General features: G+C 46.1%; 3 protein-coding genes across 4 annotated transcripts; 1 reads left to right on the forward strand and 2 right to left on the reverse strand.

The window, feature by feature from the left end:
* Nucleotides 1-233: 233 nt before the first annotated feature.
* On the reverse strand, nt 234-9293 carry LOC126873555 (tubulin beta chain-like). 2 transcript variants are annotated; one of them, XM_050634574.1, is made up of 6 exons: nt 8490-9293; nt 7623-8087; nt 6908-7212; nt 6519-6816; nt 5706-5945; nt 234-377 (listed from the first exon to the last, which is right to left on the reverse strand). In XM_050634574.1, exons 1-5 carry the CDS (start codon nt 8544-8546, stop codon nt 5727-5729), a joined length of 1344 nt encoding a protein of 447 aa, XP_050490531.1. In that variant the 5' UTR covers nt 8547-9293; the 3' UTR covers nt 234-377; nt 5706-5726. The 2 variants fall into 2 exon arrangements, with proteins under 2 accessions (XP_050490531.1, XP_050490530.1); XM_050634573.1 differs by having other exon boundaries at nt 250-377; nt 5731-5945.
* Nucleotides 9294-12247: 2954 nt separating this feature from the next.
* LOC126873579 (cuticle protein 38-like) lies at nt 12248-14799 on the reverse strand. The gene is made up of 2 exons (XM_050634624.1): nt 12743-14799; nt 12248-12633 (listed from the first exon to the last, which is right to left on the reverse strand). Exons 1-2 carry the CDS (start codon nt 12755-12757, stop codon nt 12340-12342), a joined length of 309 nt encoding a protein of 102 aa, XP_050490581.1. The 5' UTR covers nt 12758-14799; the 3' UTR covers nt 12248-12339.
* A 619-nt stretch (nt 14800-15418) lies between these two features.
* LOC126873571 (uncharacterized) lies at nt 15419-20395 on the forward strand. The gene has a single exon (XM_050634615.1). It carries the CDS (start codon nt 17736-17738, stop codon nt 18426-18428), a length of 693 nt encoding a protein of 230 aa, XP_050490572.1. The 5' UTR covers nt 15419-17735; the 3' UTR covers nt 18429-20395.
* The last annotated feature ends 1674 nt before the right edge of the window (nt 20396-22069 follow it).

Consider the following 22069-nt stretch of genomic DNA (forward strand, 5'->3'; position numbering starts at 1 on the left):
TATCTTGAGCGTGTGATAGATACTCGAAACGAACGGCTTGTTAGCTGCTCGGTCGAACACGGAGTCTTACAGACCTGTAGAGGCGAGAGAATGGGGGCCGCAGCTACGGAGGTCGCTAGAGGTGCTACCAGATGCGATAGCTTCGTTGTCGAGGCTGGTGTTTTTATCTCGGTTATCGTGGTGAGAGCCTTTGCAGATGCGGGAGATCTCGCTGTAGCCAATGCCGAAGGTGACGAAGCTAGAGCCGGTGCTAGAGCCGGTGCTGGAGCCGGTGTAGGGGTTGGTAGGGGGATGGAGTCGGCGGAAGTTTCCTGTTTGGCCGTCGATGGAGATGTTGGAGCGGCGTTAGCCGCGGCGACCGCGACAACTAGAATAATCTATAAAGACCGGCAGATGATTCTTTTCCGATAGACTAACGCAGTTACGATTCGGTCGGTTTTTTTTTTTTTTTTTTTTTTTTTTTTTAGAAAATATTAATATCACGAAGCTCGGAAAGCTTTACTCACGAATTTAAACATGACGAGTCCGAGCTTTCTGTACACACGCTTCGAGATGCTGCTTTATTTCTGGTCGAGGATCGACTCGAACCTCTCGTACTTATAGAGATCTTGGAGGTGCTGTAAAAAGGAAACCCGTCCCTGTCCGCGAGTAGGGAACGCAAGTCCCTACGCATCTTTGCATTCCGCTACGACTTTAGGGGCGGGACTTATTCTGTAACGTGGCTTCACCTTGAACCTGCATGAAAAATCTTAGGGAACGTTCTTTTCCCCTACTAGCTCGATACCCGGTGGTTCACCGAATAAGCAAGACTATCTTCTCGCATATTCTCGAACAGAATTTCAAAAATATATCGAAATGAAATCCATCGAAATCGAAACACAGTCGTCGAAATGACGTAAAACTTTTTGTTACGATACTTAATTTATGTATATAGATTGGCACGTTAAAATCGAACGGTGACGTGCTCGCGTATCGTCTAATTTTGCACCAAAGAAATCTTCCACAAAGAGCGATGAAGGAAGAATAACATTGTCAAGGAATAATAGTCGGAACGCAAGCTCGGGGATAATGAATATCGTCATGTTTATATCACAGCGAGCACACCAGTTGTATATCGGATTGGTTGACACAAGCGGGCGAAAGCCCCTGTGATGTAATACATGGTCGTCGAGATGCCATGAAAATTCTCTTCCACTATTATCCGTTTGATAATACAAATCGATGCATTGAATTTGTTGCTTCTATATCAGGTTTGTTAATTAAACAGCGTTGTTTTTAACAAACAGGATAACAAGGTAACAAGATGTGTCCTTTTAATCGTTTTATTGAAATTCTTGGAGACGAAGGACAATACAGATATAAATTTTCACGTAAAACATTGTAACGATCGCCTTAGGCGAAGAAGGGATAAGGGCGTGCCCGTTTGGACGACAAAAATCGAGTTTGCGATTGTAACCGGTTCGCAGGTCGATCTGGGTACTTTGCTCGTCCTTAAACTCGAGGCCAAGCGAATTTCCTACCGAGGAAATTTTTCACATATCGACGACGCTCCGTTCCTCCTATACTTTCCGTTTCATCGTTCGAATTCACTCAAATTCTTCGCTTGTTCTGAAATCTTTATCAAATTGCAAAATAAATTTGTCGATAGCAACGATTTTTAAATCCAATGTTGAACTCGTAGAATAGATCGTGGAAATTGGATCGTGGTTAAACGCGACGAAAAGAACAGTTTCGCGAAAGTAGCTGCATAAAACATAGAAGAATACGAGCTACCAGTAGGAACTAGGAGACGAGTCATTCGACGAAACAGCGATAAAGGAAAGAAAGAGACACGAGCGTTTAAATTGAAAATTAGCAAAAATTTATTGACGATAATTAGCCGACAGCGTGGATCTTCGAGTCATGTCCGATGCCGGATGGAACGATCTCGTTATCGACGTGATCGGAGAGAGCACGGTCGACTAGAGCGGCTGGAGATGTGGACCCGTCGTTTGATCGTGGTACAGCGTGGTTCAGTATGCGGCGACGACCGGAGCGTGAGCGAGGACGGTTGCGGCTGGTGCAGCAGCGACGATGGGTGCGGCGGTCTTGACGACGGCGGCGGTGGCCACGGGAGCAGCGTAGTAAGGAGATGCGGCGACTACCGGGCTCTTGACGGACACTTTGTAGGTGTTGGCGTAGCTGGTGGCGACAGGCACTGTGTGGGCGACAGCGAGTGGTGCGGCGGCGACGAGCGGCGCAGGATGAATCGCTGGTGCAGCCAGGAAACCTGGTGCAGGTTCCGGTGCTGGAGCGGCCAAGGCACAGGCGAAGAGAGCGAAAAGAGCGACGAATTTGTACATGGTTGCGAAGGTAGTTGCGTCGTTGCTCGATCAAGAGACTCGAAGAAGCTTCGTGCTATAACAGCTGAGATCGCTGAGAGCAGAATGATGCTTGACAAGTCGAGTTGCTGCCCTTTTATTCCTCCAAGTTGACCTCTCCCACCAAGAACGGGTGTTTCGATCATGCACTTGCACACAATACCCACTCCAGCCGATTCGACTAGTCCTGAACGAGATTATCCTACCACTCTTCCCACTACCTTCGTTACTATAGACATATTCAGGGTCCTTTCGTTTCGGCTCGCACTCCATGTGGGGAGAACACTGTCAAGGACCGAGGATCCTGATCTGGATCCGCGTGCAACGTACTCGAAAGACCCCGTACTTTTTTCGCGTTTTCGTTATCGACGAATACCATCGTCTACCCTATGCCGATCGACGCCTTCTCTTCCTTATCGTTTGCTCGATGAGCGTATCGCATGCACCTATGTCCAAGTTCGAATCGAACAGATTCGAACGAGTTCACCCTGTACGAAAAGCAGTGACTGTATCGGCCGATTATAGGATCCATCGTCCATATCTATAACGAGCAAACACCCCTCGTATTTCGAGATAATTTCAGTTAGTTAACCGACCGTTCGCTAATTAATATACGCGAATCCCATCCCGTAATCCGGTCTCTATTTCCACGCTAACGTAACCCACTTGTGCCGATCGAAGTTAACGCCGGTGCCGATTACGTTATACAGGCGTGTTTACTTCGAACAGCAATGCGATTACGTAACAATTGGTAAGCCGTGTTTTAACGCCCACTCCGCTGGCTACCGAAACGCGTCGCGACGCAGGCCTACGTGCGTCGGAGTCGTTTAGAAGGTCTCTTACACCAGGCTAGAGACAAAAGAAGCGGGGATGTGACACCGTTTGCGAAACCGACGACGATCAACTCGATTCCACAAAATCCATGCATGTGTTCTCGTAATTCGCTTGGCGTTTGCTTCTTCCCGGAACCAGTTCACCTCATCTAAATCTTTCCTTCCTTTTCCTCTCTTTTTCTCTCTCTCTCTCTCTCTCTCTCTCCCTCTCCCTCCCTCTCCTTCGCTCTCATCAATCTTTCTCATTTGTCAACGACTGTCCGCCGACCGCGTATTTCGTAGCAAGGTCGCGTTTCGTAAACGTCTCTTTACTCTGGTGAACGCCATCCGACAAAGTTCGTCCTCCACGAGCTTACGCTTTTTTTCATCTTTGATACTTGTTTCGACCTTCGCCGACGACGCTCGTCCATTAGGTTTTGGTTGGCGTAGAGAACGGGTCGATCGTCGGAGGTCGAATCGGTATAAGAAATGGTCCGATACGAGATCGCCGATAGCCGTGAGCCTAGCAACGCCCAAATCCGGAAGGCCTTGGCCTCCCGACAGATATCGTGCAAAGACTTTCGGATTACGGCACCAGACAGGATTTTCGAGACTCTCGACTGGCGTCGTTAAAAGTTAACCAGTTCTTGCAGATGGGGGATGCTTCGCTATAAAAGTGACCGCCGTCCTCGAGCTTCGAATCACTCGAGGTTTATAGCGATCGCGGATAATGTCGCGTTTCGCGCGAGTATCGTACTTTGGCGACTTTGTTTCTTGGTTATCGTTTGATCGAAATAAACCGGTGATCCACCATTGCACCGCTTTTGACGTTTATCGTCGTCTGAAATTGCGATAAGTACGTGTTCGTTACGACTATCGTCTATCGTTCTATATAGATTCTGAAGTTACAGCGTGTTAGGTCAAATCCTGGTCACCTCGACAAACAAATTTCCAAGAATCGATAGTAACGGTCTATTTTCATCTGCTTTGGTTATATTTGCACGCTCGTAACGCTGTGTTTGTCATCGCATGTTCGATACAAATACTTACGGTTACATATTAGATTCATGACTGATACGATTTTGCTGGCAAATTATCACCTGTATAACATAGCAGTTACGTGCATAAAAAAGACGACGCGTATTATACGAGATCGCGTTATGACTGGACTGGATTACTAAGAGCAAGAGACAGAAATAGGTTTTGAAAACTAACGAAACTACCGTTCTGGGTAATTATACAGTTCCGTGACATTTTCTCTTATAAAATTAACATTTTGAAAATATTCTCCAAGTGGATATTTTGTAACTTTCGCGTATTATTTTCAGGTTTCTTTCAAATTTCACTAACGTTGGCGAAATTATGGAAAATCCGCGAATAACATATTCTTAAAAGGTTTCTACGTGCGTGTGAATACTTTCCCGAGCGATTGTAGGTAATTTGAGCAACTCGAACCGGGTTTAAGGGATAAAATTGGAACGGGTTGTAACACGAGAGTCGAGAGGAAGAAATTGCGGACGAAAGAACCGAAAAGATGTATAGACACGATAAATAACTTGCAAAGCGAGGTCTTGAACGCGACGTTGTCTGTTCGTGCCTCGCCAACCGCGAATGTAGTAATCTCGGAGGGACCTCGACCGATCGAATGTAGAACGTCATAACCCGTGAAAGAACCGCGAACCACCTCGAGTGTAACAATACCGTTGACAATGCTATCGTTTCATTCTCTCGCGGGACGCTCGATGATTCATGGTCGATCGTTGAGGCTTCGACGTCGTATGCTTTCACCACTTATGCATCAGCGGCATTTATTACGAGACAGAGAACATACGGCCGTGCATAAATGCATGGGAAACTTTCCGCTAAACGGATCAAGGGAAACGAGGTTTATCGATGGTTACTACATATCGTTAGCCGATTGATCACCGAATTTGTTGAGAACAATCGAAGATCGCACGGGAAAGGCTACACGTTATCACGTAATAATCGATGATTAATAAATATTTTGATATAAAGTAATCGAAGAAAGAATCATCTGACAGGTTCGACGATACTGGGCTAGCGTATACGAGATGCTGTTTTTTTTTCAAATAAAAGTTTCAACGATTGGATAAAATCTAATGGCATTTGACCCTGCAAATATTTCTTAAATATTCAAGAAAGTATTTAATCCCAAAATTAAATACGATCGAAACCGATCGATTGCGATATCGAGTTGTAAAATTGTTCTTCTATAAAAGGACAAGAAATATAACGTATCGCGTTTTTCACTTGTGATCTTCAACTTGCCAAGAAAAAATCGTATTGTGGTTGGTTTTACACAGTATATTAAAGGAACGTAGTTGATGTGTTTTTTAAAAGATACAATACGCTGTCTTATTGTTAGAGGATAGACGAGTTGTTAGGGAAAGAGTGTGATGGAAGAGTTGAGAACGTGTAAGGAGAAAATCTATTTTAATCGCAATACCAGTTCGTGTGATACATGCGTATTTTTTTTTATAAGAAACGAAACTCGTTATATATGTATATATACTTTTGTAAAGATAATTCAAGCTCACGGGTGTTCACCCTCGCCCTCTTCTTCTTCGTCAAACTCGCCCTCTTCCTCGGCGGTGGCTTCTTGATATTGCTGGTACTCGGAAACCAAATCGTTCATATTGCTCTCAGCTTCGGTGAATTCCATTTCATCCATACCCTCTCCTGTGTACCAATGCAGGAAAGCTTTCCGCCTGAACATCGCCGTAAACTGTTCCGATACTCTTTTGAACAATTCCTAAATTCGCATTTAGAAGATAAAATTAAAAACAGGAGATTCGCGATGGATAATTGTTGTCTCTTTCGTTCGATAGAATCGTACTCGATGAGTTGATTTATCGAAGGTGGATACGATACAGCACGGTCGTAATATCAGCGGGGAGAGCAATCGACGATCGCAATTGAGATATTTCGGGGCAAACGAAGAGTGTAAGCCAGTTTCGAGACTAAGATTTAAATCAAAGGATCGTGATGGAATTTTAACAAAATTTGTTCTCATATTCCGAGTTGTTATCTCGCACGAACCGATTAATCGTTTTCCCGACAATCTGGATTAATGCTACGTAGCAAAATTATGAACGGTGGTGTACGTCGTATTTTTTTTGACAACCAAGGAGAGACAGAATTTTAATAGCGTCTAATTTTAATGAATGATGTTACGCAGAATATTAATCGGCAAATAACTCGTGCGATTCAAGACGTAAATTGCATGCAAAGAACGTACATGGCCCTGGGTGTGGCCACATTAACGGGCCTCTTTCCTCAAAACTGTAACTTACAAACTGCGCTGTATCGTTCCCATCAAGTATACCTGAATGGCCGTCGAGTTTCCAATGAAAGTCGCCGACATTTTTAATCCGCGAGGAGGAATATCGCAGACAGCGGTCTTAACGTTACTGGGAATCCACTCGACGAAGTAACTGCTGTTCTTATTCTGGATATTGAGCATTTGTTCGTCCACCTCTTTCATCGACATTCTCCCTCGAAAAACAGCTGCGACTGTCAAGTAACGACCATGACGAGGATCGCACGCTGCCATCATATTTTTTGCGTCGAACATTTGTTGCGTGAGTTCTGGTACCGTGAGAGCTCTGTACTGCTGCGAACCTCTGTCTCAGAACGGACAGTATACGCGACGTGACAAACTCTTTCGTTTCTCTCGAGCAATTAAAGCTAGCGAATAGTTAGGCGATACTATACCTGGACGTTAGAGGCGCGAAGCCAGGAATAAAGAAATGCAGTCGGGGAAAAGGTACCATATTTACAGCGAGTTTACGCAAATCAGCGTTTAGCTGTCCAGGGAATCTTAAACACGTGGTTACTCCGCTAAGCGTCGCGCTCACCAGGTGATTCAAGTCGCCGTAGGTTGGTGTTGTTAACTTTAAAGTACGGAAACAAATATCATAGAGGGCTTCGTTGTCGATACAGTAAGATTCGTCTGTATTTTCAACCAACTGATGCACGGATAGAGTGCAGTTATAAGGCTCCACCACGGTGTCCGATACCTGCAAACACACGAGATCTATTTTTCCGATTCTTTGCAACAGGTCGTCAAGTGTTTCGTTTAAAAAGTTGCACAAAGTTGAAAATTCAAAAAACCCGTTTGTAAATAAGCAACATTTTTGTTTACAAGCCAACTCAAATATCGTGATACACGCCGTTCTATAGAACGGCCTCATAAAACGAAACCTTTGATTGAATATTAAATATCGAATCGCGTAGGAAGCTTTAGGTACTGCTACTTTGCTTTATAGATACTCGAAATAATAATTAAAATACCTTTTAGAGAATTTTATTTTTTTTTATATTTATTTAGAGAGCGAATAAAATTTTTCTACGCACTCGACTTTCGATCAATCATTGTGTTAAATATTCCACCGTGCTTCAAACAGAAACAATTAAGGAGAAAGAATACCTTTGGAGAGGGTACCACGCTAAACGTCATCATAATTCTGTCCGGGTATTCCTCGCGAATCTTCGAAATAAGCAACGTGCCCATTCCAGCGCCCGTTCCACCGCCAAGAGAATGCGTTAACTGAAACCCTTGAAGACAATCGCAGCTTTCAGCTTCTTTTCGTACAACGTCGAGAACGGAATCGACGAGTTCCGCTCCTTCGGTATAGTGCCCTTTAGCCCAATTATTGCCGGCGCCGCTCTGTCCAAAAACAAAATTGTCCGGTCGAAATATCTGACCGAACGGTCCAGAGCGCACTGCGTCCATGGTACCGGGCTCTAGATCGACCAGGATCGCCCTAGGAACATACTTTCCACCTGACGCTTCGTTGTAATAAACGTTTATACGTTCTAGCTGGAGATCGGAATCACCGTGATAAGTGCCCGTTGGATCGATACCATGCTCGTCGGAGATCACTTCCCAAAACTATCAAAACATAAGTATCGGGTGAGCTTGGGAATATAGAAACTCGACTGTCGCGAATGACGACCATAAAAAGATATTTTAAAATATTTCGATTCGTTCAATTCTTGGTCAAAGCCATAAAGAAGCACTTTGATTTATCGTATCGGCTCGAAATGATATTTGAAACACGTTATGATAATTAAACGTTATCTAAAACTAATGTGTCTGACGAAAACTATAAAAAATAATAGATTTCATCAAAGAGCAATATGAATACGCGCAATAAAAATTCACGAAAAACGATAAAAAATTGAAAAATTCGGACTTTGAACCTTTTCGCATTTCTCGATAATATCGTGTACACGCAATTTTCACTGTCACTTCAGCGTTTGATCTTTAACGAATTAAATTCGTGAGAAATACCTTAGCCCCTATCTGATTGCCGCATTGGCCAGCTTGGAGATGAGCGATTTCACGCATTTCTCTATTCTTCTTCCTCTACGATCTTCGTACCCAATCTTCGTTCGCCACCGATCGTTTCTATCCGCTTTTCTCTTACCTCTACCCTTTTATAAGTTCTATATTTTACAAAATTATTGAGAAATCGCTGCGAAGCCACGAGTTCGTCACGGAGATACGTAGGAACACGAAAAAGCATAAAGTCGACGAGAGTAATCAACGAGTTGTCGTTTGTTTCGCGGTTGCCTTGGATTTTTCGTCGTCTATCGTCTATCGATGACGTTTGTCTCGTCGACTTCGTATTCATCTATCTCTCTCCCTCTGCCTTCTCGATACCCTCTTTCTCTGCAAGAGCCCAAAATACAGAAATACGAAAGAAATAATACAGAGAGGAAGAAACATATATATGTGGTGCTGGGATAAAACAGGCAAAGACGAAGTTTTCAAAGGGAGAAAAATCTTTTTATTGTGTTTTTTTTTGCAAAATGAAAAAGCGAGCGAAAGGTCTGTCGATCGAGAGTAATAAAAGAAGGAGAGGAGTGAAAACCGAAAACGGAAACATCCTGAAACGTCGTCGGCATCCATTTGTAATTGCAGATCAATGACATTCACCGAGGTCCAGGATCCTGTTGCTGTAGTGGGGATGGTAGTATCGAAGGTTAATCAGTTGTTTCACGGTTGGTATGGCCATTGCGTTGGAACGTAACCGGATGTCTCTCTCTGGCTGCACTGTCTTCGAACGGTGACGCGGTTTCGGTACGATTTTCAGCGTCTGCCGGCGATGAGGGTCGCGGCAGGGAAGCTGGAATACGCGAGCGGAGCAGCGGCGGCGTGGGCGATCACAGGGCTGGCGATGTACGGTGCAGCGACCGCGTGATTAATCGCGTGCGCGTTGTAGCTGGTCGCGTAGGTTCCGACCGTCAAAGCTGCTGGAACCGGTGCCGCGATCGCTGCTGGCACTGCTGCTGGTACCGCCGCTGGCAACAAACCGGCCGAACAGGCAGCGACCAAACCGGCGAACAGAACCTTTGACAAAAATTAACGGATTAGTTTCGGTCTATCGTTTGAACTTTCCTCTCGAGCTCGCTTATCGCGGTAGAACCTTTTTATCGCTTATCTTTGTTTATACAAATATATCAATTACGAAACTCGATGATCGATGGATCGAGCCACGGTCGAGCATGATATCAAAGGCGCAAACATGTCGAGAATTTGAATCTATCGTCACGCGTATTTCTACTTTTAAAAGTAGAAATCTTGTCTTATCTTTAATCTCGTAATTAATCGAGCCATACCCCTGCTCTTTGGTGAAGAAAGCACGCCTTTTTGACTTGAAAAGAATATTATTTTAAATAATAATTCGTTTGTAATAATAAACGCAAGACGCTATTTTACGAAAAAGAGTAAACAAATCGATTATTACGATTCTTATTCGTACGAAAACTACAAAAGAACTGGAGGAGAATCCAAAACTACCGAGAAGAAGCGTGGAACAGGGAACATCTATTATCAAAACTTGCTCGTTCCCCCGATTTATTCTCTCGATCGGACTCGTCCGCAAGAAGCGATTACAACTTGCTTCTCGATCAACTTACCAAGAATTTCATGGCGAACATTTTTACTTGTTGAGGTCTCGAAAGTGTATCGAGTGGATAACAACAGACAACTGTACTGTCATATGGATTAGCTAGAGCTCTTTTATACTCTGTTTCGTCCGGTAATATACTCCCACTACGAACATGTTCGCAACACCGGTTCGCGGTACCATACGACAGGAACACGCTTCTGCATATCGGATTAACTTTGCTCGTTTTAGGCCACGCCTGCTGTTATACAGTAACCGTCTCTATGGCCGAATCTAGCCTTCTTTTTTTTCCTCTAACTTTTTTAAGCATTATCCTCGTGGTTCCTGATCGCGCTGCTCCACGCGGCTGCTCGGTGTCGTTCACCGCGGATATACGTTGCCTTCGAACGCCCTTTGTCCGTAACATTTTTCCTTTGCCACAGTCGTATACCATACGACGATGGACGGTATGGTACACGAACACAGTCGCGGATCGTAAATCGTCGAAGGGAATGAACGTTAGGGTGAAACGATGAAAAACGTTGGAAATTTTCGCTTGCCAACGATAACGACCATTGTAGGATGAGTTGCCTCGTTGCAAGATGCGCGTTTGCTATTCAGCTCTCATAGACAGATTTTGCAAGCTAACGAAATCCTTTATTTTCCTTAACGAGGTATCTAGGTTCAGAAGTGAAAAGAAAAAGAATTATCTTGCATTTTCCGAGAGTAGAGATTCGTCTACTGAAACTATGTTCTCGAATTTGTACAATGCATAGCTTGTACGATGCGACGTGTAACTTTTAAACACGTTTTTCTGGAAATTCTATTTCCTGAAATGATCGACGAGATATCGCAAGTTCCAGTTGGCCAATAATTCTTCGATATACCCTTTGACGAACGCGTTGCTGTCGCGTGAATCAGAATTATTAAAAAGTTATTTTCTTCTTTGTTTATCGCTTACTCTACGAAACGAATCTTAAGGAGGAAAAGAATCGACAACTTGATACTCAAGTTTGAAAGTACCGTCGTTTCTTAAATTTCCATCGTATTCTTTGTTCATTCTGGTTTACGTCGTAGCAACACGAAGCGAGACTAGAGTAGAACCGCCCTTTAAATGCCGCTTATTCGGGATATTCGCAAAGTTAAAATTGACGCAACAATAACGAAGACATCGATGTCGTTTGCAGTTCAGTTTCAGCCAGTGATATACATTGGGTGCGGCTCATGCTCGTTCCAAATACGAAACGCGGCCGTACGTACTGCGTCTACGACGATTGGGACATCGCAAGTTTCGAAGATCGTTCGTCGAACGTGACTCGAATTTCCGACTGGAAACGTGGATTTGTTCATCAACTTGCTCCTCGTAACTTTCCCTTGATTTATCGATACGGAATACCGTATCGAACTTCACTCTTGACCCTGCACGGATGTCCTACTTTTCATCGATACGTTTTGGCTTTAGGAAACGATCGTAAGAAAAATATTTGGGAAAATAAAGCGTGAACCTTTCTCTCAAAGATGTTCGATAATGGGCCGATGATCGATCGTTCGATGCAGCAAAGTTTGTATATTTTTAAAAACTTCTCATACGGTGGAAAGATGAAAGAAACGCGTCTTTCTTTAGGTTACATCCGTATAATGAATTTATTTTGATAACACCGTAATGCAATTTACAGAGGGTCAGTAATTACAGCGATAATGATCCGACTCATGCAACGCAGCATCCTTTGTACCATCTCTGGCTACTTGGAACAATGGCACGACGTATGCAATTGTTTCGACAGCAGTTGCACGGACCGTAGGGATTACGAATAGATCGTAAACAAGCAAACTTGTATTTTCCTATATAATTTCTATTACCATTCATCTCTCAATCGATTCGTTCATTAATTCCTACCTATCAATTGCTACTGTAATGATCCATAAGAAAGAATCGTTTCGTCGTTCATTGACGCGTCACAGTTTTAATTAGATTCGATTTCTTTCTAGTAGATACTGCTATAAAAAGATACGGTAACAAAGCGTAGGGTGTCGGAGGAAAACCGTGATCAATTGCTTTGTCGAACGGTGTGCGAAAGGATTGCGTTACAGCATACGATGGAAATGTTACGGCAGAGGTTGAATATTCGAGATAGATGCAAGTACGAAAGAACGATCGTTTGTTTTCGTTTTAAGTTGCAATTTATTCCATGAAAAAGAAAAACTTAAAAATAGAGATTTGGACAGGCGATCGGAGTATCAGGGGTGAAATCATAGATGGGCGGTGTAGGCGAGTGCAGCGTATGGCAATGGTGCAGCAGGTGCGGCGGCAGCGAGGGTAATCGGTGCGGGTGCTGCTGGTATGGCCGCGTGCACGGCTGCAGGTACGGCGGCGGTGTATGCCAGTGGTGCGGCAGCGAATGTATTGTAGTTCCTGGCTACGACTTGACTGCTCCTAGCAGTTACGATCGGTGCTGGAACAGCAGCAATCGCTGCTGGAGAAGCGACCAAAGGGGCGTGGAGAATTCCAGCAGACGCCACGGCTGCTACGAAGAGAACGATGCACTGCGGAAAGCGATAGATTTGAAAATAAAATTTTTGATTTTCTTTCCATATACATATATTAGGATTTAAACAAAGTCTAGATCATCTCGATCGCGATTAAACCACTTACCGCTGTCTTGATCATTGTTGAGCTTGTGTGTTTGTTTCGGCTGTTGAGCGATGAGTGCAGAATCGTCGAAGCGTCCTCGTTTTATACCAATGTCCGGCGTTGATGGGGTGGTGGACTTACGAAAAGGACGGTGGATGCGGGGCTTGCGAAAGTTCCGACCTCCTTGGTGTAGTCACCTTCGTATCAATTTTGTTGGTCGCGGTCGCATTGGAATGCCGGGCGTGAAACATCGGCCGTTTTCACGCGCTCCCTCGCTCGTTACGGCGCGGGCGCGGGCGCGGGCGGCGCGACGCGACGCGACGCGACGCGTTCCTCATCCTGTATCGTATTTTCAAACTGCTCGCGTTTGGTAGCTATCACTCGCAACAAATGGATCGATCGATTTCGATGACCTTGATCGAAAGAGAAGCACAGGGCGGACACTTCTACGAGTATCACGAAATTACGTAAGCAACCAGACCGAGCAATTGTATAACCCTCTCGACTACGTGCTTGTCCGGTTGGAACGCACAACAAGGTTACAAAGTCGGCTCAGTGATTACGCGGGTCGTTCTGCTTCCCACACGATCTATCTGCAACTACTTTCATCTAGTTTTTCATCATTTTTTACCTAGTCTCTGTTTGCCTCTCTGTTTGTCTCTCTCTCTCTCTCTCTCTCTTTCAGCCTCATTTAAATAGTCTACTTTTATATCCGACTTCATCATAGATCTAATCCGCACATCCTATTTGGTCTGGATAAAAAAATTGTTCGATTAGTCGCGTTTCTGTTTTTTCTCCGATCGTTACATTTCGTTTTGATCGATCCTTTTCCTACGCCTCTCACTCGCTCGATCTGGTCACTCGCATCCCTCCTTTGTCTCCGTGTTTCGCTCGCTCTATCTTTCTCTCGGTTACCACAAGGCTGAACACCTCCAAGGTAAAGCAAACGCTTTTTTCCCAAGTTCAAGTTCGTCGAGTCCGGGTGAGACCAGCAAACGCTGTTTCCCCTTCGGTCGAGATACACCTCGTATCACGACACGGAAGGTACGACAGGCTGCCACTACGTTCGTTAATTTCATCGTTATCTCTTCCAATTTGGAATCGACAAGCAGAGGAAAGCTGTATTAGAATTCGCATAATTTCGAATCTGTCACATGCGTCGTCTTTCTTACCTCTACTTTGCCATTCTTTCTTTCGCACGATAAAGCGCTGTAGGAGCGTGGGAAGGACAAACGATCATCCCGCGGATGTTGATAATTATTTCGAGCAGGTTGAAAGACGCTGATCGTTGTTTGTACCTCGCAGCCAACGAGCCATTAAGCTATCCTCGGATCGTCAATCGTTTTTCGAAGTCGCAAGGACAACGCGATGCCGGAGAAAAGGGGAAAACCTGTTTGTGCTCGATGGAAAAAAGTTGCTCGAACGTAGACTCGAAAAAGAAGGAAATGGCGCGTATTGTTGGGACACGCCTGATCCCGTGCAACCTTGAAGAAATCCGCGATTCGCCGGTAGTTGGTCGATACACGGGAAAACGTTTGCGGAGAGGCACAAAGGGAGAAGTCGATTGGCCGGTCGGTGGAAAAAATTGCGCGTACCAACAAGAAGGAAGCGAGTGTCCCGTTCATGGTCTGCTTGGAAGACCGGCTGTTGCCCTTCGTGGAATACCAGAGACGGGTAAAAGGAACGAGATGTAGAGAGATGGGTAAAAGGAAGGGGGATGTAGAGAGATGAGAATCTTTGTCGCGGTTTCCCCTATATAAGCAGCGTTTCCTCGGGAATTGAGGTATAATCGTCTCAGCTTTTACGTAGTGTATCCACACGCTTCAACCACAAACATGTTCAAAACGGTGAGTGCTGGAGATCGAGTGCTAGATGGTGCAGACGGAAACAGGGTAAGCAAAGGAAGAATCTCCTCTTGATCGAATTCTTGTGAGCGTAGCTGTTGTTCGCTGGATTATTGGCGGTCGCGTTGGCTGCACCGTCGCCGGCTCCTGCACCAGCCCCGGCTCCAGCACCAGGTCCGGCACCCTCGGCATCTCTGGTCGCCGCTCCCCTGGCCGCCGCTCCATTGGCTGCACCAGCTCTTCTCTCGAACATTGGAACACCCCTTCTCTACTCCAACTATCCGCCTATTCCGGTTGCTAGTTACGCGCCTGCTTCCTCTTACATCTACAAAGGCTACGTCGTCTAACACGATCGACGAGACGACATGGATCGATCGAGCGATCAAGCGACTGAACCGAACCATCGAGTAATCGACCAATCGACTCATCTCTTTCTCATCCTGAAAAGATCAATAATCGCATCTCTGTACTTTCTATGAAGTATCGTTCGTGCTTCGATTCTCCGACAATGTTCTTATACTTTTAGATTCGGTATCAATAAAACTGTTCAAACGCAAACGGCTTTCTTATTTCCTCGATACGCGTACATGTTTCTTGACGTCCCGTAGTTTACATTTCGACGATTACTTGTTTCTTCGTTAATGAATCTATCGCGCACAGCTCGTTACGTGATTCCTCGTTACTCTGTAAATTCAATTATATAAGAATGAACGTAGGCGTGACCACACTCTGAATAATCGTTCTCCACCCACTTATGTCATATAAAAATGTGTGTTCGTGCATCGGAATACGGAGTGGCGCGTGCATGCAATCTTAGGCGCGATCGAACGAATAAGAAATATTCGTTTGGAGTAAGATCGGACGAGTCAACCGGGCGAAAAGCCTAGCGCGCGCTCTTCGTCGGATGCTTATTCGAGCTGATGTTCGAACTGCTGTCCGAGTTTGGACGATTTCACGAGACAAGCGTTGCACTGTCGCTTCCTTGGATAAACCATCGCGTTCTCCGCTCCCTCGAAGCGAACGTAATACGTCGTATCTCGCGTGGTTCGTCGAGCGTATGTATCCACGAGAGCCAAGCGAACCGTCGCTTGCGTCGAAAGCACAGCGATTTCGATTTATAATAGAAGCGGTGGAACGTGCGACGAAAGATGGCAAGAACGTAGCGGATACGAAGGGAATAGACAACGCGCTATAGAAAAGAGTGGATGAAAATACAAGGGTTCACGGTACACACGGTCGTTTGAAAATGTCAAACGAGTCTGCGACTGGTCTCGCTATTATACCCAGAAGAAGAATTCGAGCCAGAAATTCGCCATCGACGACAAGGGAGGAATCGTTGCGTTTCGTTGAAATCGAGCAAGGCCATGGCGGCCTTTTGTTTCTACAAACGACGAATCAATTATGCGGCAACAACAATACCAGAATCGTTACGTAAAAGGTAAATGCAATGTCCTCGCGTACGTCGTGTACTGGATGTGCCGTTCGTGGTTCGCTGCTGCTTCGTCCAATATGCTGTTAATCCGCTAAAGGTTTAACATACACGAATTTTCCGATGAAATCGAGCAAATTGTCTTCGGTGAATATACACTACGTCACGTTGCGTTTCGAGACAGCAACGTGTTCCGCTTTGCAATATTCTTGGCACCGCAACACGTGTTACCGTAATAACATCGAGAATGAAATTTTTCTTCGCGTCACCGTGTACCATCGTACGAAAGCGTCTGCGAGGAAAAGGAAGGGGAAATCTACATATAACCGAATCGTTCTATTCTGTTACGACGAACCTCGTTACGTCCCTCGTTACGCTGCATTAGGAGCTAACGGTCGGGGTGCGATACGTTTTCGCTTATATATTAATTTCTATATTCGATATGTTTGTTTCCGTATTTCGATATATTAATATTTCCTACGTATTATCTTGTATTCCTGGTTCGTGTCATACCTGGTTCGTATTTACAAAATTATTGATCATCCGGGTGCATCCAGCGCTGGCGGCAATGCGATCAGCCTGCATGGTACATCCACCCCTTTGCATCGATCGCACGCTGCAGTTCACCGACCTCTCTGCTTCGAGACGCGATACAATACTTGTACTGTCCCCATTATTGCCCTCTTTCGCCCTTATCTACTATCTCGATTGCTCGTCCCACTCTCTTAACCAGCGTCCATTAAATCGCGGCATTGCTAATTTTAACGAATTCGTTTCACCAAGAGCATTCGACGTATCGATCGTCTACTACAAAGAAGGTTCGACGTTCTCCGCTCGTTACGTCATTAGGAATATACGGTCCAGCCTAAAAAAAGAAGCACTTCTACGCGCTTAAGCGCTTCTTCCCTGTTCGTGATTCGTGGATTCGCTGTTTGCGAAAATGCGTTTCGATCGAAGTACGATCGACGCGAGTCGATCGAAAGTACGTGTGCGATTCGCGCGAGAGAAATCGAAGTGAATGGTCCGAAAATAACGAAAAATGGCGCCGATTGATGAATCGCGTTTCGGACGAGCAGCGTCCGAAAACCGCGTCGGTCGCATTCATCCCGATATCGCGTCCTCGCAGATACGACTCGAACCCTCACGTGGTGGAGAGGACATGCGCGCACCCTCGGCAAAGCCGCGACGCTATATAAGAGAAGAACGCGAGTCTCCGAGTCTCAGTTCGCTCACGAAAGCGTGCGAAATACACACGGCAAACCCGGCAATCAACGACAAATTGATAAAACGCGTGTTTGCGATTGACCGCCGAATAAAACTGTTCTTCTGGCACACGAGGATGAACAACTTGGAGAAAGACGAAAAAGGCATCCAGTAACTAATAAGAACACAGAACAGTGGGAAACGGGTGAAAATAAAAGATCAACGACCGATCGACAACGAAGCACGCTGGTTTCTCCTCGAAAGCATCGTTTTACGCAAGTATAAGCACAGTGAAACGAGTGTGGAATTGATTAGACGCACGGAAATTGATCAACCGTGACAGAAAGGGCGCGCATTTGCCATCGTTCACGCGAAAGGCAGCGAGTCAACGACTGAGCGCGATCGAACGAAACTCGAGTTAATTCCGAACGAACGAGTTCTAATCGAACGAAACGAAATTTGCGAGCTGGCTAACCGAACGGTGCAGATTTTCGTCCGCGATCTCGATCGGATCGGTGGCTTTCGTACTTCACTGAGAATGGAGGACACGACTAGATTGACCGATCCGGAAGACGATCGTCGCCGAGAGAACCAAAAGGGCGACGGTAAACGAAGAGTCAGCCCGACCGTGGGCCCTGGTTCTTCGAAACAAGAATTTGGAGACGACGAGTGCAGCACGGACAGTGGTTGCAGCAGCGGTGGAAGTACCGGAAGCGCGGAGAGGCTGTCGCGTCGCGGAAGCAGCGAGCGACTATGCCGCGCCACCAGGTCGCCGAGAACCCACTGCTACTTGGACCGACTTCGCGGCCGACCGACTCGTTCTCAGGAGAGACTTTCCAGCATTCAGAGAAGTTCGGAGCGAGTTCGAGCCAAGTCCTCGCGTTCTTGGAGCCCTGGAGACGTTAGAGGCGTTGGAAGAACTTCGGAGTCGCTTTCGTACTCTTCGAGTCCATCGGACGCCCACAGCAGCACCGACAGCGACTCGTTGAAAAGATCCAGCACGGCAGATACTCTTCGAAGAGCGCTTCAAACTCTCAAGATATCCTCCAAGTGGGAAGGGAAGGAGAACAAGCACGCGAAGAAGAGCCCCAAAAGAATCCTACGCAGTCCGGTGTCCTACACGTACGTCAGAGGTCTTTCGGGCCTACCAACGCAGAGGGTTCCAAGGAACATGGCACAGCAATTGACGATGCCCTGTTCCTGTCAAGATACCGTCGGTCTCTACCGATAAGAAGCAATCAGGATCGATGGCGATTCGAGTCGAAGCCGGTTCACTCGGTTCATCCAAGTTTCATCCGTTTTAAACGATACACTCGCTCAATTCCGCTCTCTCTCTCTCTCTCTCTCTCTCTCTCTCTTTCTCTCTCTCTATCTATCTATCTATCTATCTATCTCTCTATCTATCTATCTATCTCATTACAAACTTCGAGTTTCGTTGCGCGATCGTCTCGATATTAAATAGCGCAAACAGCCGAACGGAGCCTCCGCTCTTGGACCATTCTTTGCGTACGAGATGTTTGCTCGCACGATCTACAGAAATTCGCAGCCCACGCTTCCGTTTCCGTACTTTCTACTTTTGTCAATCGCGGCCGTTTCCTCGCCGCTGTTTTTTCAAACCTCGACCAAACGAGTGGATCAAAATGTATACGAACTTAGAGCGATACGAGCGAAATAATTGTAACGGACGTCGAAGGTTCGGCGAACGTAGCGTTTCGCGTCTTCTCGCTCTGCCGGAAACTTCGCGGAAAAGCATATCCGGCGCGCTTCTTCCTCCGTCGAGATTTTCTTTCGTACCAGGCCGATCATATTCGATCGGTGGTCGGTCGCTTGGGAGAGAAGAAGGCGAAAAGTGCGGGAAAGTTGCGTTCGTCGTAGGTAGAGGTACGTCGACGTACAAGTACATTGTGTTTTAAGTTGTTGGTCTCTTATTCGTAAACGAGATAGATCACGTAGACAGAACGTAGCCGTGTAAGCATGTATGTACCTACCTTTTGTAGCAAACGATTAGTACACTCGATAAAAACATGTACAATAGCGATACCAATTACGTTACACGCCAACGAATTTCATAGTTGACGATTAATTGGCGATCCGTTTCGATCGCAAGCGCAAAGAGGAATGAAACAAGACGGATCGAACGTTCGAACGTCACATAGCGATGCGATCGGTCGACGATCCGTCTTACGCCTTCTTTGTCGAATTCGCAACGAAGCAGATTCTCGATGCGCTTCTATCGAAACGTCGTTTCGCGAAAAGGTATTATATCGTCGCGAAACCGAGGTCGGTTATCGCGATATACGAGTCAATTACGCGTGAACGCGTCGAGATCGCGCAACTCTGGTGCTTTTTTTATAAGGAACGAACGGATGGAAACGATCGTCGAAAGAATCGAAACGAAACGTTGACGATCTCGCGCGATCTTTATCGCTAACCGTCCGACGTAACGTTCGGTCGTGAGTATTTCAGATAGATTAGAATTACTTGTTCGTTAAGGATACTTTTAAAACATATCACGATTCGCAAATGGTATCGTGAGCTTCGTTCAGCGCAATCGTTCGCTCGAGACTAGCAAATTCGAGCGTGTGCGTGCTACGGCGAGACGTTAAACGAGTTTGCGAAGTTTCTGTTCCTTCTTTCGCAAGGCCTGCTGTGCTAACAGATGCTTGGCGAGTGTCGCGATGAAAAAGGAGCGGATCGTTCTGTTTTCGACCTCGTTTTCGTTCCAGTTTCATTCTCACGCGAGACGAGAATAACACGGACAATAACGATACTCGAAAGACGGACGCCGGTGAGTCGAACGGTTGCGGCGAAACGAATCCGAACGAAACCCACGGCGAAGGGAAATCTTTTTCTTAAACTATCGTCGAAAGTTCTCATTTACGTGAAGGCGAACGTAATCGCGGAACGTATACGCGATCTTTCAGTGCCTTGTAAATATCTACCGCGTGAGTTACATGGTATGTCGCGAAAAAATTGGCACACAGATGTACGATATCTTGCGAGGAGAAATAATAGAACGCTAACACACGCCTAATAAATGTCGATGATTCTCGCGCGAAAATACAAGAACAGAGAAAAAGCGAGAACGATAGAATATGCGAGAAATGCAGATTCTCAGGACTGAATATTTTATATTAAGTATTACCTATGTCGATACTACACGTAGTTTACGTTTCAAATAAACGTTTTTCATTCAAACCGGCGTTCACATTTATAGCCTTCCTGTACCATTAACATCCTCCCACTATTTTATCCTCTTACGAATTACGCTCTTTACTCGAATTATCCGAAACGCAGACTTTTACGAAGCACGCGAAGTTAAATCGAGCAACAGTCGGTCAGTTAACGACGCCGCGATTGCGTTTGCTCCGAAATAATCGACAGGACGGAAGGTTTCCGTTCCCGTGTCCGGAGCATGTCGTCGGAGAAACAACGTCGTTCCGGCCGATCTGTACGCAACGTGCCCGTACCGGAACACGATTCGCGGAAAGACGTGGAAACATGGAAGGACGTCCCTGGTCCGTTTATAGCTACGGCCATGACAGAATCAACGAGTGACCCACTTGCAGGGGTTTGCACCCCCGTGACGTCACTCGAGGCAAGCGACGCCATTCACGACCCTTCTTTGACCCAGATCGCTGCTAGTGTCGTCCCTACGAAATACCATAGTTCATTCAAGGATCGCTTCCAGGATACCTTGTCGTTACCTGGACGCGTGATATTCATTTCCTAGGCGCCATAGAGCTTATTTTTGTTCGCCCTCGTCTCTCTATTTTTCTTCCTTTATTCTCCTCGTCTCCGATTTAACCAGTCGCTTACAAAAGTCTCTCTTCCGTTCGTCTCTCGTTTTACTTTCCTGTTCGTATTTCGGGACTCGCTATCTTTTCTTAGAGTCGGCGAAACGCAGGTGATTTTCAAGAAGACCCGAAAAAGATGACCGAAATAGCCGAAACTGAAATACACGTTGCTTTCCTGCGAGAAAGTGGCGGGAAGCGGAGCGGGCAGGGGTAGATGGTGGTAGCTAGGGCGACGATCGCTGATTTCGTGCGTCGCGTCGTTCCTTTTTCTCAGTCCGTTTGTCCTAGTTCTCCTTCCGAACTAGTGACGTCACTGACGTCATTGAGAAGGCCGTCGACAACGCGTCCTAATTCCGAGCTTGCGATTGAATAAACCTGGTCGCAGTTTGTCTCTATCCTTCGAACTTGGCATCCTCGCGCGCGCGTTCGTATGTACGCAATTGTAACCTGCGTACACACGCCATACGTTGGGCCATTGTTTCGTACGTGAAATTAGAGACACGCGCATCCACAGGAACGACGATGTTCGTCCGTTTCTCGGATCTTTTAATCGCCAGATAGGCAGACTTCGGTGAAAACCGATGATGGTCGAAGAGTGCGGAAAAATGAATCAATCGGAACCGGGACAATCGAATATTCGCCGCGCTCCGCACCACCCCATTCAGCCTGCGATCTAGTCGCGCGGCGAGAAACGTACGGCCGGGTCGTTGCGCTTCGTCGATGACGTTGGATATTACGTCACGTCGTCATGACTACCGTCGTCCCGTTGTCGATCTGCCGCTCTAGCGAACTCCACGAAAATTGGGGCTTCGACCTCGAATTAGGTCGGCGTTGTTCCACTTTGAGTCGCGCCTCGCACCTCCGCTCCCACCGAATCTAGACGAAACGACCGGTGACCGCAGAGTATCTCGCGTCAATCCCCCTTTTCATCCATGAACTCCGACTTTTCGCTTACCGAGAGCCATCTTTCTCGCACACCGATCCGCAAAATCGGCAACGTCGTTCGACGTTCGTCGATCGCTGCCACGCGACGTACCCGACTGATTTCAAATGAAATATCGTGGTTCACGGTCGA

Source organism: Bombus huntii, chromosome 14, assembly GCF_024542735.1.
Source record: "Bombus huntii isolate Logan2020A chromosome 14, iyBomHunt1.1, whole genome shotgun sequence".
In the NCBI taxonomy this organism is placed as follows: domain Eukaryota; kingdom Metazoa; phylum Arthropoda; class Insecta; order Hymenoptera; family Apidae; genus Bombus; species Bombus huntii.